General features: G+C 46.0%; 1 protein-coding gene across 2 annotated transcripts in view; it reads right to left on the bottom strand.

Moving 5' to 3' along the window:
* Nucleotides 1–792: 792 nt before the first annotated feature.
* TOX3 (TOX high mobility group box family member 3) overlaps nt 793–19,267 on the bottom strand; it is a 97,623-nt gene continuing 79,148 nt past the window's right edge. For both annotated transcript variants that reach the window (XM_029075294.2, XM_029075295.2), the window contains exons 4-7: nt 12,307–12,576; nt 7,666–7,893; nt 5,419–5,499; nt 793–2,707 (exon numbers count right to left, since the gene is read on the bottom strand). In XM_029075294.2, coding sequence (XP_028931127.1) covers nt 1,976–2,707; nt 5,419–5,499; nt 7,666–7,893; nt 12,307–12,576 — 1,311 coding nt within the window. In that variant the 3' untranslated portion in view covers nt 793–1,975. The remainder of the gene's footprint in view (nt 2,708–5,418; nt 5,500–7,665; nt 7,894–12,306; nt 12,577–19,267) is intronic.

The raw sequence follows: 19,267 nt of genomic DNA, 5'->3' as shown, positions 1-19,267 counted from the left end.
TATTCAAAGTAGAATCCATTATTAATAGCCCACAACACGACGATTTTTGGAACTCCAAAAGCAACTTTTAGGAGCGTCCCATTGTTTTCATTACATCCCAGGCCCAGTAACCATGGACACAACATCTTCCACTCATTCTTTTCAGATTAGGATTCTGGTCAGGCTTGATGCTTGTTGTTTTTAATTTTCATTTTATCATAAGCAGTTTAAGACTGTTGCCGGTGGTAATTTGCAATTTTTATCAAGACCTCTTCATTATAGCTTCTGACAGGACAGATGCTGTAATTAATCACGCAAGACAACTGGGGATAGTGGCCATACTTCTCTCTCCTAGTGCAACTATACAGAGAAAAAAAGAAAAGTCACGGGGGGAGAGGGTGTGGGAAGGAGGGAGAGGATGAGACCGTAGAAAGAACGATCCTTGCTTAGAATATGCATCGTCCTCCAACCGCACTCCAACCTTCATCTAAAAATGGGTGGTTTCTCACACCTCATCTTTCCTTGAATCTAAGAAACCTGAAAAAAAAGAGGGAGAGGGAGGGAGGGAGGAAGGGAGAGAGGGAGAGAGAGAGATGGAGAGAGAGAAGGAGCACGAAAAGCTTTTAAGAGACCTCAAGATCACACTAACACAGATCTAATCACGTAACATAGAGGGTCATACTCTGCCTCTCTAGAATTGGGTAGGGTACATATTTACTCAACGTATTCGGTGAACCAGAAGGAAAGTTAAAGGGTCTTTTTATTTGATGAGTCAACAGTTTCTCGGTTGTTGCATCAAGACACAGGCCACGGTTTTTACTGAAATGTGTTTATTCTATAGCAAGATAAAAGCATTTTTTTAGTTAAGCAAAATACAAACAACTGAATCGCTGCTATCGTAACTCATAAAAAAGTATAAAACAGCATAAAAACACAATAAGCAACATAGCAATGGATGGTTTATGTTACCAGTGTTTACATTAAAGCCTCATTTATGAAAACTTTACAACACATGATATGAAAACTTACAACTTTTAAAGAAAATATTTACATTGATTACTGTGGCGCTTCTTTTAAATATTCTACTGGTTTTACAGCATAATAAAAACTCTTGTGTTTTTTTTTTTAATCTTCACTTTTGTAATAAGTTTTCATTTAAGTGCATTTCCCTTTGAAAAATACAGTGTGTTTATTTTGAAACTTGTCACTCGAAACACAGAATCTAATATTCACATTTGTCTTCTAATTAGAACGATCAGAATGAAGCAGCAGCGAAGGCCATGGGTATGTCGTCGTCTGACCGGTTGGCGTCGTGGATAGATGTGCGAGTGGGTCACATTTAATCCCTTGCGTGTGTTTTTTTCTGAAGAGATTTAGGACAGAAAAATAAGAGCTTTGGCAAAAAGTCTGATTTACATTATTTTTCGTGACAAAAAAAATGTCATCGACTAGTCACGTCATACATGTTCTTGTATGAAACCGTATCTTCGTTCTACAGGTAGTTAACAAACTGTGCTTTTAAAGGCTTCATGAGTTCAAACTGCCTGAAGGTACGCTCTTCCCCTCTTTGAGAAACGAGGACTACATTCTAGAACTCGGAAAGGACAGTCTGCAGTCACCGTCACGTCCCAGGATTTATTAGGCCATTGGATTCACATATCGTAGGTAAAGCTTGAATAAATTAAAAAGGCATCACACGAAAGAGCACAGCTTTTATTTTGAAAAACAGTGATTTATCGTCAGCTAAAAGATGATACACGGCTACATTGTAGTTCTTTATTGCCTATCTAATAGACACTTTAGAGGATCATTTGATCTGTTACGCATCCCTGCATAACTACCATCGACAATTGACAGTTCGCAGTCGAACGTGGTTTACCCTCGCGTCCTTCTCCCTTCCTCCTCGCCCCTTCCCGCCCCAAACAGCAACCCCCTCCTCCCCTCCCTCATCGGCCCCGGGGCCAAGACACCGCAATCCATCCTGCGAGACGCATCTTCAGAAAATGCTGACCTGGGATAACGCTTGAGTCTGTGCCTGAGCCGGTATTTGGGACTGATGCTGCTGCTGGGGGGCCGGCTGGGGGCTCCCGATGGCGGGGACGGGGGACGTCATCTGGGGGGCCGCCGGGGAATGCTGCCGCGGAGAAGGCTGGGACTGGTGCTGCATCTGCTGCATCTGCTGCTGCTGCATCTGCTGCAGCTGGATCTGCTGCAGCTGCTGCTGCAGCTGCTGCTGATTCATCTGCTGCTGGAGCTGCTGCTGCTGCTGCAAGTGCTGCTGCATGTGGTGCTGAAAATGCTGCTGCTGCATCTGCTGCTGGATCTGCTGATGCATTTGGTGCTGATGGAGTTGCTGCTGCTGCATCTGCTGCAGCTGCTGCTGCTGCAGCTGCAGCTGCTGGGTCTGCACCGACGGGCTGGCTTGGGTGGAAGATGGACTGGCCGCCATACTTGTCCCCATAGAGCCGAGCAGGGGGGCCGCCATGTTTGACGGCAGGTTCGGGGCAACGGTCACAGAAGCCACAATCTGATTGACGGGCAGTCGCATGGTCAGAGGTTTGGGAGCTATGGCCCGCGGGAGGGATTGCTGCAGAGTCTGAGGGGAGGCTGACACCGAGGCGTGCTGAGCGAGGGGAGGGTTCAGGAGGAGGGACGACGACAAATTAGTCGATGCCAACGTCTGCTGAACGGAACGAATTGTCTGGGCCTCCGCCGATTCTGCAGCCGCCTGGGTCGAAAATTGAAACGGAGGGCCACGATTAGTCCCGGAGGGGTAGCCGACCCCTCCCGGGTACCGTACGCAAATGCGCCTCAATCGGATGGAAAATCTTTTACATTCTTTTAGGGTTGCCCACGCCGCCTGGGGAGTGGTGGGGGGTGAGTGGGAGGGAGGTTGGGAGGGAAGGGGGAGAGAGAGAGCGAGAGAGAGAAAGAGGGGGTCGGGGCAGAGGAGGGGAGGGAGAGCGGGGGAGGAGGGAGATGGACGGGACGAGTTCTGGGGCCACTAGGCCTGGAGCCATCAGAAGAGTGAAAGAGCCAGGCTGGGGCGGAGAGAGACAGTTCCGGGGAAGGGGACGGTAGAGAAGAGCGGCAACAGGAGGGAGGGGAAGGGGGCGAGAAGCCGCCGACCAGATATTTTACAAAATCCCTACACTGTTATTGTCCACGAAACCTGGCTCAGAAGGGCTGGGACTTGTCTGCTGTGTGACCTTGTGCAAGCCACTTTACTTCTCTTTGCCTCAGTTACCTCATCTGGAAAATGGGGATGGAGACTACGAGCCCTACGTGGGACAGGAACGGTGTCCGACCCGCTTAAATCGTATCTACCCCAGTGCATAGTACAGTGGCTGGCACATAAAAAGCACTTAAATACCACAATTATTATTATTGTTATTAGTAGTAGTAGTAGTTTTAAGAAGACAGGGAAGAAATGAGATCTCTTGCCCCGAGACAAAGAGCAAGTCTGCCCTCTGGGGAAGGGGGTTACAAATGGAGACACCCCGGCTTCCGATTTCACGTGGAGGTCATGTGGTTGTCCCATAACCACCTTCATCCTCATCAAGGTCCATTTCGAAAATTGAAACGGCCACATCGCAATGCTACACCACTAGCTTGCAAACTCACTTTTGAAAAAGCCAATAAAATAAATAGCCCCGGCCTTAAAGGCGTGTTCATCACCCGCCTTTAAATAATGAGGATTGAAGGGAAAAACCCGACGGCACGTGATTTGGCTCTTCCGCTCTCCGACAAAGACGCTCACCTGGAACGCCCGTGCATTCGCTCTGGCAGAAAGTGTGTTTTCACCATGGTTATGGCTACGCCACCACTTTGGGATTGGGAACGTTCTCCCGACATAACAGACCCATCTGGATACAACCGGGGATGCGCCTGTGGCATCGGACACGGTAAGGTGCTACAAATGCAACTTTTCCTTAGTGCTGGATTTCGTAAAACCCACAACGCTCCCGTTCCACTGGCGTGATCAGGTGGCTGCGGGATTTTCATAAACGGGAAGTCCTGGTCTTGCATCCTGTCTCTAGAAATATTCCTGAGATTCTTCAGTACCGAGCCTATATGTGACTCGGAGTGGTTTTCTTTGTTCTGGCATCTCACTGCCCTAGACACTTTTTACTAATTCAGAGCATGCATTACAAAATCCACTCTTTACTGAACTTATTTTAGAGAAGCAGCATTGTCTAGTGGATTGAGCATGGGCTTGGGAGTCAGAAACACCTGGGTTCTAATCCCAACTTCTCCACTTGTCTGCTGTATCACCCTAGGCAAGTCATTCCACCTCTCTGTGCCTCAGTTACCTCACCTGTAAACTGGTGATAAACACTGTGAGCCCCATGTGGGACACGGACTGTGTCCAACCTGATCGGCTTGCATCCAGCCTAGCGTTTGGTAAAAGTGCCGGGCACATAGTAAGCGCTTAATCAATACCGTAAAAAAATACACTGACGACTTCTTCACCTAAAATACATTCCAAAGCACAAGATCTCTTCCTGACTAATCTCTCTGTACCCCAAATCATAAGCCCATCAGCTAGCTCTCCCATCTACGAGTGATTTATAAACATCCACAGCACTCTGGCCTGCACGTTTATTCAACCGTACATTTTATTACTCATTTTGACTACTCGAGTTGTAAATACTTTTATGTCTGCGTCCGGAGACTGCGTTTAATTCCCACCTGTGTGTTTTCTCCTGTATCTTAGTGCAGTGATGTGCCCACAGTAAGCGTCTACTGCTGTTGAGGGTCAGTTCTGTGGGACGGAAACATGTCACCTCTTTATTCTGTACTTCCCAGACACTTTCACTGCACCGGGAAGACGCTCAATAAATCCCACTTCTACTGCTGCTACTGCTTTACTCTCAGTTGGCTCGTTTTAGAAGGAAAGCCATGTTTTCTGGATAAGTAGCTCTCAAATCATCTAACAGATCCTACTTAAAAACCAACTGATCAACCTGGTTCCACAAAATGGCGTCCGTCAGTATTTTCCGTATATAAACATATTTTCCCTCGTTACGTTTTTTTTTTTTTAAGCATTTATTCCGACTCAGGTTGATCTTATACAATCCCTTTAGGTGAAACAGACTTCCTCAACAGAAAAACCAGGTGCTTGGAAGAATTTTGCGCGCACTTTGTGACCGTGAGGAGGAAGTTCAATGTTCCTTTTACTGACTCATCTTTCGGTCTCCTCGGCTGAAAAAAAATCACAACCATCTTTGATCTTACCAATAGCCAACAGGCCGGTTGTGATGTGTTGACAATGCAGTAATCCTTCACACGAAATCTAAGTTTAGGATGTTGTTCCGTTGGCTCTATCAAATCTTGGGGGCTTAAAAAATAAATCCAGCTTACAGAGCTGCTCTCAATATTGTGCCTACATCCGGTTTGAGCAGCTGCTCCTGACCTGATTGAAGTCAGCGGGCTTACCTTCGACACAAGGCTGGCTCGATAAGCAGCAAGTGCTTTCAGGTATTCTTTTTTGGCAGCTTCCGTTTTCCGTTTATAAACCTGTTAAAAGACCACAAATTAAAAGCCCCTTCCATGTTTGAATTCTGCCCCCACAGGACCAGGGCCCCAAATATAGCCCCCCAAAATAATGGTTGCTTTCTTGGCTTTGACTTTTCAAATGAAAAAATGAATTCCCCACTTTCCCTCCTGGTGCAGGAGGCTTTCAGCCCCTGAAGGGAATATTTCAAGTTCTAAACTCGGGGGTGGAGACTTTAACCTCGTTGCCTCATGGGAGACAGCATGGGGAAGAGCCAGGATCTGAGAGTCAGGAGACACGAGTTCTAGTCTCACCACTGCCACTGGCCTACTCTGTGACCTTGAGCAAGTCACTTTATCTATACCTCAGTTCTCTCACCGGAAAAATGAGGATAAAATACCTGATTTCCCTCTCTCTGTGAGTATGGGCCCCTTGTGAGGCAGGGCCTGGGTTCAATCTATCTTGTAACTACCCCTGCACTTAGCATATTTGGTAGGAGCTCAATAAATTCCACAATCAATCATCACTCAAAGTGTGTCAGTGAGTGTTTTCCCGGCTCAGGCACATTCTGAAACTCGTAAATCCCGGAGAGGTAATACATAGCGGATAGAGTCCGGGCCTGGGAGTCAGAAGGTCATGGGTTCTAATCCCAGTTCGCTACTTGTCTGCTGTCTGGCCTTGAGCAAGTCACTTCACTTCTTTGGGCCTCGGTTACCTCATCTGAAAAATGGGGATTAAGACTGTGAGCCCCACGAGGGACAGGGACTGTGTCCAAGCCCATTTGCTTGTATCCACCCCAGCGCTTAGTAGAGTGCCTGACACATAGTAAGCTCTTAACAAATACTGCAATTATTAGTATCAGTAGTGGAACGAAGGCAGCTTGCACTCAGTAGGTGAGCAAAAAGCAGTTCCTCTCTAAGAAAGATGCTCTTTCTCCTCTTCAGACACGTCTACCGACACTTCACTGGCGATAAAGAACCGATTACTAGGAAGGTTCTGAAGACAGAGACCAATCAACTTTTACTATCAATTAAAAAGGGAAATGAGTGGGGGCTGAAACATCCCCAAAAAGGCAAAACCTTGGCTCTTGTGAGCATGAGAATGCAAATCAGCAGCCCTTGATTATGGCCAGGGAGTTATGCATAGCAAATTCCAGGCTTAGCAAAAGATTATGGAGGCTGCAATGTTTGAGCAGAGGGTCATGGGACGAGAGGAAGCCCTGGGGAGAGAAAAGCTAAAGAAGCTGCAAAAGGGAAGTGAAGGTGATCGAAAAGCGGCAGAGGGAAGCAGTGTGGTCAAGAGGAAAAAAGCACGGGCCTGGGAGTCAGGATCTGGATTCTAATCCCGGCTCTGCCAATTGCTTGCTGAATGACCTTGACCAAATCACTTAACTTCCCTGTGCCTCCATTTCCTCATCTTTAAAATGGGGATTCAATCCCTGTTCTCCCTTCTATTTAGACTGTGAGCCCCATGTGGGACAGAGACTGTGTCCAACCTGATAAACTTCTATCTTCCCCAGTGCTTAGAACAGTGCTTGACATGTAGTAAGCACTTTACAAATACAATCATAATAACGTTCCAGGTAGACAGCAAGGGGAAAATGGACTCTTTTGCCAAACCAGAGACCGATCCTCTCCACACTGGTAGCGATGGAACGCCAGGACTGGAATTGGAGAATGACCCCTAAGGAAGCATCTCCTACCAGTACGACTAATCTCTCAAAACCTATCGCACTCCAGACCTCAAACGCAGTGAAGGAATAACATTTCAAATGCTTGGCGACTATAATGAGACATGCAGAGTTAGCTTCAAAGTTTGGAAACCAACCAGGGCATTACAAAGATTGACAAAGATGATCAATGGAAAGGCAGGCATGATGTACTAATCCTTTTCTAGTTTAACTTGACAAAGAAAAAAAAAATCCACATTATTAAAAAAAAAAAAACGATAAAAGTGGATGCTCATAGGACACTGAGAAGACCTCTTGCAACCTTCCCCTAAATTGGTTGTGAACATTAATCCTGCAAGATGACAGAGATAGGTTTTTCCCCAGCAGCAGCAAGCCCCAAGTTTTTCAAAACGCACAAAGGCTGGGGTAAGAAGCAGCCAATCTACCATTTACTTGGAAGGGCTGAAACTTAACTTGTGGGTATGCACGGATTCCTCCCCGCAGCTGCACCTCTCATTACCTGTTTCTGCTCTTCCCCGAGGCTGTCCCACATTGATGCCACGATTTTCGAGACCTCTCCGAATGTAGCGTTGGGGTTCTGTCCTTTAATTGCGGCTTGCGTGTCTCTGAAGAACAGGGCGTATGCGGACACTGGCTTCTGGGGCTCGTTTGGGTCTTTCTTTTTTTTCTTCTTTGGAGTCTTGGGCTTCTTGCCAGAATCTGGGGCAGCTCTTTTCTCTCCAATGGCCTAGAAAACAGACAGAGAAGTCACCGCCTACCCAGTATGAACTTGGAATGCCATTTGAGTCTACAATTGGCTCGCTCCAAGTCCGAGAAACAACAGATGAATATCAACAGATTACCTATCTCCCAAACCGGGAAATATTTTCAACCGCAGTTGAACGGTCTAGATTGATATTTGGAAGAGTTCAGGGGATTCGGGTTATGATCCATTTGCCCCACAAACCCCAACCATCGCACCCTGCTCTGGCATATATACGTGCAGTAAAAAACATCCTAACCCAAAGTAGGTTTCGATAGCAAAGGCTCAGAAAAATTGATTTTGAATATTGTTCTCAAGGATTTTACAATTTCTTCCTGCTCCAGGATGTGTGGACTTGAGTTTAAAAGGAAGATTTGAGGTTTCCTTTATCGGAAAGTCCTTTGGCTAAAAGAACGATCTAAATCTTAAAGAAAATGAACTGTAGAAGTATTAAAGCTTTCACCACAGAGGTAAAGGTCAGCTTTTATTTCTTTAAAAAAAAAAAAGTATTTTTGAGGAAAAGGATACCAAGAAATGTTAAAGTGGAAAAGTGGTTTTAAATGGGAGAGAAAAGGTATGGCTACTCTCCATAAAACTATATATACATGTGATTTCTAGCACATGAAAAATGTCACAAAGACTTTCAGAAGCAGTTCATTCTCTCCACACTTCCACAGCCCCCACAGTGCACCTTTGGAACTGGTTGCTGAGACACCACTGAGCGAGAACCACATCGAGTGGGTGCTCCTGAAATATATTTTGCTCTTCCCCACGAGACTGTAAGCTCCAAGAGGGCGGGGACGTTGTCGACTTCATTATACTCTCGAAAGAATTTAATACTGTGCTCGGCACACAGTGAGCACTCAATAAATACCACTGATACATTCCCGAAGCCCTTCTCAAATATCATCCTGGATAAAAGTCCATTTTGGTCCCGACTGTCCCCCAGGATTGGTTGGGAGAGCAAAGAAGATGAGAAATAAAACAGCACGGCCCAGTCTGGGAGTCAGGAGACTTGGGTTTTAATCCTGGATCCACCACTTGTCCGCTGTACGACCTTGCGCAACTCACTTAACTTCTCGGTGCCTCACTTACCTCATCTGTAAAATAGGTATTCAGATTGCGACATGGGACAGGGATTGTGTCCAACCGGATTATCCCGTCTACCCCAGTAATAACATTAATAACGGTATTTGGTAAGTGTTCACTATGTGCTAAGTACTAAACCGAGGGTAGATACAAGCTAACCAGGTTGGACACAGTCCCTGGCCCACATGGGGCTCACAGTCTTAATCCCTATTTTACAGATGAGGTAACTGAGGCACAGGGAAGGATCCCATAGCAGCCATGTGGCGGAGCTGGGATTACAACTCATGTCCTCTGAATCCCAGGTCCGTGCTCTTCCCACTAGGCCATGCTGCTTACAAGACAAAGTCCTCTAGACTGTGAGCTCATGGGAACAGGGAATGGGTCTGCTTACTGTTATATCGTACTCTACCAACAGCTAAATACCGTGCTTTGCCTCCAGTAAGCCCTCAGTATGCTGTGTGACTGTGGGCAAGTCACTTAACTTCTCTGGGCCTCAGTTCCCTCATCTGTAAAATGGGGATTAAGTCTGTGAGCCCCACGTGGGACAACCCGATTCCCCTGTGTCTACCCCAGCGCTTAGAACAGTGCTCTGCACATAGTAAGCGCTTAACAAATACCAACATTATTATCATTAAATACGACTGAATGAATGAAAAAATAGTTCCGATTTTGTCTACTGATTTCTACTGTCCTGTGCCTTCCAACAGCTTAGTACAGTATTCTGCACGTAGTAAGCCCTCAATAAATACCACTGATTGAATGATAGTTCTGGGAGTTTGAATCACTCTTCGGCCCCAAAGGGACGGATTGGGAGGATTCCTGAACAGCCTTGGCGTGGGCTGGGCCTGTCCTATAGACCAGATCCTGAACCCTCTAGACTGTAAGCTTGTTTAGAGCTTACAGTCAACAACTCTGTTACACTGCACTCTCCCAAGTGCTTAGTTCAGTGCTCTGCACACAATATGCACTCAATAAATGCGATCGAATGAGTCGAACGAATTAATGAATGAGATTCTCGGGAGGTTTTCCCTGCCCTTCTGGACCTAGGATTCCCTACTTGGACTGTACCTCAAGTAGACTCCCCAAAACCTCCCTGCAAGATTCCGTTGTTGGGGCAGAGATACAGAGTCCTCCTGGGGTGTCCTTTGAGGGGAAAGATTCCCCAAAGGGCAGGAAGGGCAGGACATCATGGTACTCGCTGGGTACCGGTCAAAGATGGCTTAGCTGACATTAGTCCTCTACACCGTAAGCTCACCGTGGGCAGGGAATGGGTCGGTTTATTGTCATATTTTACCCTCTCAAGGGCTTAGTACAGAGCTCTGCATCGCTCAATAAATGCAGTCGACCGATCGACTGACTGGAATTTGTTTCTTGCAGCAGGTAACCCCAGTTCGTGGAGCAGCCGGCACCGCCTGGTCATCGGGTGAACAGAAATCTTTGAAACAAGGGAACAGTTAACTGTAACTGGGGGTTCCGTGCAGGTCAGGAGCAGGTGGCAGGGAGAGGCTCTTGAACTTTGAGGCCTAAGCTTTGACCGCCACCCTTTCTATTTCCTGACTTCAGGCTCTCCTCTGGAGGGGCAGGCTCTCCCGAATTTAGCAAGGAACTCCATCTTGACTCTGCCCTTAGCTCTTCCGCCACGGTTTCATGCGTGAACCAGATCCCCGGTCAACCTGCTGCACCACGACCGCAGATCGGGTCTATCTGCTATTCACATCCTCACCCTCACTCCGCTCCCAAGTGACAAAATGCCTCCCAGACTTCTCTTCCCATCTCTCTCCTTCAGTGCTCCTCTAGACCGTAAGCTCGTCATGGTCAGGGAACGTGTCTACCCACTCTATTATACTGCACTCTCCGAAGCACGCAGTACAGTGCTCTGCATACTGTGAGCGCTCAATAAATACTATTAATCGATTGATTCTTGAATCGGGTCTCCAATCCAGGGATAAGTACGAGCGGGCTGGGGAAGACTTTTAAGTCTGATTGATGAACGGAGACCTTTCCGGAAGGGTGACAAGCCCGTGACTGGAGACAGCGATGACTCGGTCGTGCCGAATTTACGGCTGAATCGCTCAGAAGCAAAGGTCCCCGGAGTGGGAGAGACTGCCATTCCCCAAAGACCCAAGGACACACAAAGGATAGCAGCCCCCCTAAAAGCTGGAGAGCCACAGGCTCATCCCAGCGGGCAGAAGATTTAAATGCCGACCCTCCACCCCCAGGTTCGGCTATGCATCGGCAGGGAATGTGTCTGCTTAGTGTTATTTCGTACCCTCCTAAGCGCTTAGCACAGTGCTCTGTACCCAGTAAGCCCTCAGTAAATACAACTGAATGCATTTCAGCCTGCTCAGCGTTCTCGCTGAAGTGCTTTTATTCTGAACCGGACAGGGAAGATCCTGAGCCAAAGCAGATGGTTCCAAGAATCACTCCTTAAATAAACAGCTCGGAGACATCTGACTCTGTGGGTGAAGGTGGTCGGGGAAGGAATTGGATCTTTAGTCCCCATCTTTGCTAACACGGGATGTGAGCCTCACCCAAGGGGGAAGTGGTATCCACTGTTATCATTTCGAAGAAACTAAAATCTTTCAGCAGGAATATTTGAATTAAGGCTTCAACGGGAGCTAGATGGAAACAGCCTCTCCTAAATGAACCTGATGTTTCTGATGGCCAATTAAAGTCTCCTTAATTGAACCACACTCACAGTTCACCTCATAGGTTTGCGATTTGGTTGATATATATACACACACACACACACATATACATGTTTGTGCATATACATATATACACATATTTTATACATACACGCATAGGAAAACCCACACTTTCAAGTAAAGTAGCACACAAAACATTTTAGTAACCAATAGTTACTAATCTATAGGTCCACAAAGGGGAACACCAGAAAGAACTTAAGCTTGGTAAAGATGAGCACACTTCTAAATCCTTCAACTGTGAAAAAAACCAAATACCCCCAGGGCACAATTACAGGCAACACAAATGCACAACTCATCCCTGGGACCCACTCTGCTAGTCTGGGTAATTGCTTCGGGAAGTTCCGAAAACAAAAGGGTAGAAGAGGGGAACGTTGAGGCGGGGACTCGAAAGGGCCCCTCGACGCAGTAGCAGTGATATTCCGTAAACGCTTAGTGCGTGCAGAGCACCGTACTAAGCACTGGGAGAGAATTCACAGGTGGGAATTAGATGAGATTCCCGTCCCTCGTTGTAACGCTAAGCCCCGAGATCAATCAGTCCATCGGTGGCATTTGACGGATCGCTTCGATGACGCTTTCGGTCCCAAAGCGTCTCCAAACTCACTCTGTTGGACTCATCTGCGTCCTCTTCGTTGATAGAGCTGGAAGGCGACGGGGTTGCCGATTTGCTTGCAGGAGGTGAAGGGGAGGTGTGGGGCACACTGGCGCCGCCCACGTTCAGTCCCAACTGAGCGCTCAGCTGGGATTGGTTAATGGTGGTGAGCTGAGCGGGAGGCATGATTCCAGAACGAGCCGCATCGGTCATCTGGACAATCGACCTCATGATCAAGGAGTGATCCTGACGATACTGCGAGACCGCTGTGTGGCCGTGATCCTAGGAGAGAAAACGGTAAATGGCAGATTTCGGCAACCAACAGCCCAGCCACATCAAATGCTGAAAGAGTATTTTCTTGGGTTCAGACATTAAGGGATGCTTCCCGTGTTCCAGGAAGGGGGTGTCTATTTTGGATGATCGAGCTTTTGACCTCGAAAGGCAGAGATCACAGAGTCCCGTGATCTGGTCAGCCGGACCCGAATCGAGACGTAACTGGGCTCCAGGTTTCATTTTTCCCCACCGTCGTTGCTGCGGCTCAGAATCTCTCATGTCCACAGGAGTGGGAGGTGGGTGAAGAAGAGCAGTCCCCATCCCCTACCTCTCCTAGTGGAAGAAGCATGGGCCCTGGTAGTCAGAGGATCTGGGTTCTAATCCCGGCTCTGCCCTTTGCCCGCTGTGTGACCTTGGGAAAGTCGTTTCGCTTCTCTGAGCCTGTTTTCTCATCAGTAAAATGGGAATTCGACACCTGTTTCCCCTCCTACTTAGACTGTGAGCCCCACGTGGGGTCGGGACCGCTTCCGACCTGATGAACTGACTCGCATGTACTACGTCCTGTAAATACCAGGGCTTAGAACGGGGCTTGACGCAAAGGACGTGCTTCAAAAACACTATAATCAGCCCCACCCAACTGCCTGGCGGGATTTCACGGCTTTGGCGACCCCCACCACCCCCTACCCCTACTCCCATGTTAATAGCTACCGACATTCAGAACGTTGCCCGCCTCAAGAACGGGCAGGTGGGTGAAGGGTGAGAGTAGCTTGTTCATCCATTAGAACTTGGAGAAGGTCGTGATAGTTTGGACCTGGTGGGCCTCGAGGGCTACTCTTCATTGATCTGGCTTTTCTCGAATTGCCCTTTTGGTTAAATCTACTGTTATTCTTTCCCTTACCATCCAGGCTGCCTCCCTTAGGTTGTAAGTCCCCCACGTGGCAGGTACCGTGTCTAAATCAGTGTCCTGCGATTTCCTTCCTAGCTCTTGCACTGCACTGGCTTAATAAATATTTCTACTTCTACTACCGATCCCTCCAACTTTCACTGAGTTTGACTAGCTATCTCAAAGATAAGAATCCAGAACGGCAACGATTGCCTCCTCAAACTTTTGACAAAGTGGTGTTATTCCTGGCTGACCTCTACTTATCTCAGAATCACCTAAAGCTGCCCCTGTCTTGGACAAACCTTTGTCAACCAGCTGCATGTCACTTTGAGGATATCCTCCGTCCAGCCTAACGAAAGAGAAAGGGTTGGGGCTTTATGCTATCGACACTGGAAAGAAAGAGAGTGGGTCAATAGTATTTATTGAGCACTTACTGTGTGCAGAGCACTGTACAGTGAAACAATAAAGACGTATTCCCCGCTCTACAACAAGCTTACAGTCTAGAGGGGTAGACAGACGTTAACATAATCAAATAAATAAATTACAGCTGTGTTCGTAAGTGCTGAGGGGCTGGGGGAGGCGGGGAGATGGATAAAGGGAGCAAGTCAGGGCTCTGCAGAAGGGAATGAGAGAAGGGCTCAGTCAGGGAAGACCTCTTGGAAGAGATGGGCTTTTAATAAGACTTTGAAGGCAGAGAGTGTAATTGTAATCGCCTGTTAGACACGAGGGGAAAGGGCATTCCAAGCCAGAGGCAGGACTCGGGTGAGAGGTCGGTGGCAAGACAGATGATAGCGAGATACAGTGAGAAGGTGTCAAACAAAGATCCCATTGCACAAATATTTGGGACTTCATTCTCCCTGGGACGGGTGTACTTTGGGGTGAAATTCACTGCAAATTATGGGGTTACTCTGATTCAGGATTCTGTTGCCAATAGCCTCTGGGAGTCATTCAAAAAATCTTTTTAAAGGCTATCACTTTCTGCCTATGAATCCAGTCTTTCTTAACATAGGCTGTTTTATTTTTATCAAGCAATCATTTTTAATGTTAAATGAAGACCTGGAGAGAATCGGAAGGGGGTTTTGTAAGAGTTATAATAATCGTGGTATTTGTTAAGTGCATACTATACGCCAGGCACTGTAGTAAGCGCAAGGGAGATACAAGCAATCGGGCTTGACACGGTCCCTGTCCCACGTGGAGCTCACAGTCTCAGGTTTCAGATGAGGTAACTGAGGCACAGGGGGTGAAGTGACTTGCCCAAGGTGACAGAGCAGATAAGTGGCAGAGCCGGGATTAAAATCCAGGTGACTTCTGACTCCCAGGCCCACGTTCTATCCACTAGGCCACGCTGCTTCTCGTGGGATCGTTTCCAAATGTATTTTACTACAGAAAGACTAGTCCATTTCTTCCAACAGTCGTATAAAACAGATTTTTTTTTAATACCAAAGCACCAGAACATGAAAACATGGGTAACCAATGATTTACTGTAAGTCTTGTCATTTTGGCTGAGTGTATGATTTTTACTGAAATGAGATTCTCTTGATTCACACTGACCTAGTATCTAATTTTATTTAAGAGCTTATGAATTCTTAACTGTCCCTCTTCTGAGGGTACACAAGCATCCTTGCTTCTCTTAAAAAAGGAAAAAAAAACCACCAGTGAATTGTAAACAGCTAAATTAAGGTGTTTGTTTTCTTAATTTGGACCAGCTAAAATTTCATTATGTACATGAAATTTTGGATAGAAAAACAGTATGCAGCTATTTGCAGGCATCTTGCTTATTTTAAGAGTGGGTTTGAGGTCAGGGAGACCAAATCTCATTCATCTATACTATGTTCAGATGCATCTCAACATTCTGTTTAACTGTTCCTTAAACATCACTCTTTGATAGTTAATTCTCAATCAAGCGATGGAATTTATTGTGCATCTTCAGAGTGCTAAGCACTGTACTAAGCACTTGGGAGAGTACAAAGAAGCAAGACATTCTCTGCCCTTAAAGTGCTTAAAATCTAATAAGGGAAACAGACAGAAATTATTTTACCAATAATTGGCAGAAGGAAGTACAAGGCGACAAGAATGAAATAGTTCAACAGTTGAATTCACAATGTACATTTACACATACATATGTGCATATACTAATATATATACACACATATATATATGTATAGATTCCTTCCCACACTCCAAAACCTGTAGGGTCCGCTCTCTACTCAATACTAACATTTCTAGCTTTCTTTGTGGCTTCACTCAAATTTAATTGGTCCCTGCTCCCCAAATCTTCCCCATCTTTTCTTTGGTCCCGCCTTTAGCTTCTTAACCTTCGTACCTTTAGAACCCCATTATAAACCCCTTTAGTTACTGAAAAAACCCAGCATTTTCAAAAGACCTCTCCTCACGACATCCATATTGTTTCTATAAAGTCTTTCCAGATAGAAACCTAGGTTTAATTTAGACCTTCCACCCACCTGCAAGGGCTGGGTCTGATTCTCAACTCTACATCTTAACAAGCCATGTTATTCCCATGGGACCTCGCTGCTTCCTACTTGATTATCTTGCATCTATCCCAGGGCTTTATACTGTACTTGGCACATAGTATTATAATGTTGGTATTTGTTAGGCGCTTACTATGTGCCAAGCTCTGTTCTAAGTGTTCGGGTAGATACAAGGTGATCGGGTGCTCCCAAGTGGGGCTCACGGTCTTAAGGCCCATTTGACAGATGAGTTCACTGAGGCCCAGAGAAGTGAAGTAACTTGCCCAAAGTCACCCAGCTGACAAGCAACGGAGCCGGAATTTGAACCCGTGGCCTCTGACTCTCCAGCCCATGCTCTTTCCACTGAGCCACACTGCTTCTCTCCCCTCCCCACAACACTTGTGCATATTTCTATATATTATTTATGACGATTTTATTAATGATGTGTCTATGTCTACAATCCTATTTATGTTGTCTTGTTTTTGTCCGTCTGTCTCCCCTGATTAGACTGTGAATCCGTCATTGGGCAGGGATGGTGTCTCTCTGTTGCCAAACTGTCCATTCCAAGCGCTTAGTACAGTGCTCTGCACATAGTAAGCATTCAATAAATACTACTGAATGAACATATTAAGTGCTTACCAAATACCGTTATTATTATTATTGGGATTCAGGTCTGTGCTTCCCCTCCTGACAAACCTCTTATCGACTTCCCCTCCTCCGTAACAAAAATAAATCAATGTTATTTACTGAGCACCTCCTCAGTGCAGACCTCTGTACCAAACGATTGAGGGAATAAACAGAATCAAAAGAAACGGTCCCTTCCCTCGAAGAGCTTGGAATATTTTTCTGTCCTCCATCACTCATCCTACTGCTTCCCTTTCGCTGGGTGGCCGTCCTTGGGCTCTCACATTTAGGTGTTCTCGTCAACCTGGACACCTGCTCCACTAACACATCGCCTAAGCGATAAAAAGTGGTGATAATCAAATTATTGGGAATACCTATTCATGGTGAGTTTGTTACTCTAAACCTCTAAATTGAACTTCATTGAGTGTAGAAGTGGGAAACTATCACCTAGCTAGAACTCGGAGTCAATCCAATCAATCAGTCTTATTTACTGAGTGCTTACTGTGTGCAGAGCACTGTACTAAGCAGTTGGGGGAATAAAATACGTGTCAGATGCTAAACTTGACCACTTCCTGAATTGTCACAGTTTCCTGTTGAAAATAAAGGTCCCTAATGCCCCAAGAGTACCCAGTCACTGTTTTTGGTGACTAAGGGCCATGGTGGCAAGAAGTTTGGGATCCAGGTTTCCCTAATGAGGGTCCAGCTGCCATAGGTAAAACTTGGACAATAAAACTTTTTACTACCCTTTTTGTTAATGAGGTGTACATCCCCTTAATTTTATTTATCATGACTATGTTGTCTTGTTTTTGTCCGTCTCTCTCCCCTGTTTAGACTGTAAGCCCATCACTGGGCAGGGATCGTGTCTCTATCTGTTGCCGAATTGCACATTACTATGTGCTCTGCACATAGTAAGCGCTCAATAAATACTATTGAATGAATGAATGAAAACTTTGCCTTATGGAGGGCCGAACTGTGAAATAATAACAATTTGGGGTATTTGTTAAGCGCTTACTCTGTGGCAGGCACTTTCCTAAGCACTGGGGTGGATACAAGCAAGTCGGGTTGGCCAGAGACCCTGACTCAGGTGGGGCTCATAGTCTCGATCAGATGAGGTAACTGAGGCACAGAGAAGTGAAGTGGCTTGCCCAAGGCCAGACAGCCTACAAGTGGTGGGTCTGGGATTAGAACCCATGACCTTCTGATTCTCGGGCCTTTGCTTGGTTCTGGGGTAGCAATTCCATGAGAGAATCAGCGTGGCTCAGTGGAAAGAGCCCGGGCTTGGGAGCCAGAGGTCATGGGTTCGAATCCCGGCTCTGCCCCCTGTCAGCTGTGTGACTGTGGGCAAGTCACTTTACTTCTCTGTGCCTCAGTGACCTCCTCCGTAAAATGGGGATGAAGACTGGGAGCCTCACATGGGACAACCTGATTACCCTCTATCTACCCCAGCACCTAAAACAGTGCTCTGCACATATTCATTCAATAGTATTTACTGAGCGCTTACTATGTGCAGAGCACTGTACTAAGCGCTTGGAATGTACAAATCGGCAACATGGTAAGCGCTTAACAAATACCAACATTATCATTATCATTATTATTATTTTGCCAGTGGAAAGTCTACTGGAACCCCAAAAGAGGTCCAGGTATTTTTGAATCAACACAAAACTGCAGATTAAATGTTTTCTCTAATGCTGTTTAAACGTTTTATTGTTTCATAAATAAATACCACTGATACGTTGATTCGCCTACAAATATCAGCTCATTATGAGCAGGAAATTTCCCTGTTACATTGTGATTTGTATTCTCCCGAGCGCTTAGTATAGTTGCCTGCACACAGTAAGCACTCAATAAATATGACCGATAGAGTGATTCGTTTCTGCTTCCTCTGAAATCTAAATTTATGGAAGCAGCGTGGCCGAATGATTAGAGCATGGGTCAGGGAGTCAGAAGGACCTGGGTTCTAATCCTGACTCTGCTATTCGTCTGCTGTGTGACCTTGGGCAAGTCATTTCACTTCTCTGGGTCTCAGATACCTCATTGTAAAAGGGTATCGCCCCATGTGGGATATGGACTGTGTCCAACCTGAATAGATTGCATCTACCTCAGGGCTTAGTACAGTGTCTGGCACATAGTAAGTGCTTAAATACCACAATTATTATCATTGTTATTATTATTACATCATAATAACATTTGGTGGTTTCCCAATGTATTAACTACCTTTCATCAGTTTCTCTTGCTCAGTTCTGAGTTCAATTTATGATGCGATCATTTCGATATCACAGTCGAAGAATGTGGTTAAGGACCTTTCGTAAACCGGAATTTTTTTTACGGTAGTCGTTAAGCGCTTACTATGTGTCAAGCACTGTTTTCAGCATTGGGGTAGATACAAGTGAATCAGACCAGACACAGTCCCTGTCCCACTTGGACTCATAATTAAGTAGTCAATGGTATTTAGTGAGCACTTACTATGTGCAGAGCATTGTATTACGCACTTGGGAGAGTACAATAAAAGAATATAACAAAAACATTCCCTGCCCAGGATGAGCTTACAGTCTAGAGTGGGAGACAGACATTAGTATAAAGTAGGAGGGAGAACAAGTATTGAATCCCCATTTTGCCGTTGAGGAAACTGAGGCACAGAGAATAATAACAAAGGTATTCGTTAAGCCCTTACTATGTTCCAAGCACTGTTCTAAGTTAATCAGGTTGGACACAGTCCTTCTCCCAC

The sequence above is a fragment of the Ornithorhynchus anatinus genome, chromosome 11 (genome assembly GCF_004115215.2).
Source record: "Ornithorhynchus anatinus isolate Pmale09 chromosome 11, mOrnAna1.pri.v4, whole genome shotgun sequence".
Taxonomy (NCBI): Eukaryota; Metazoa; Chordata; class Mammalia; order Monotremata; family Ornithorhynchidae; genus Ornithorhynchus; species Ornithorhynchus anatinus.
This window is presented reverse-complemented; position numbering and strand designations above follow the sequence as displayed.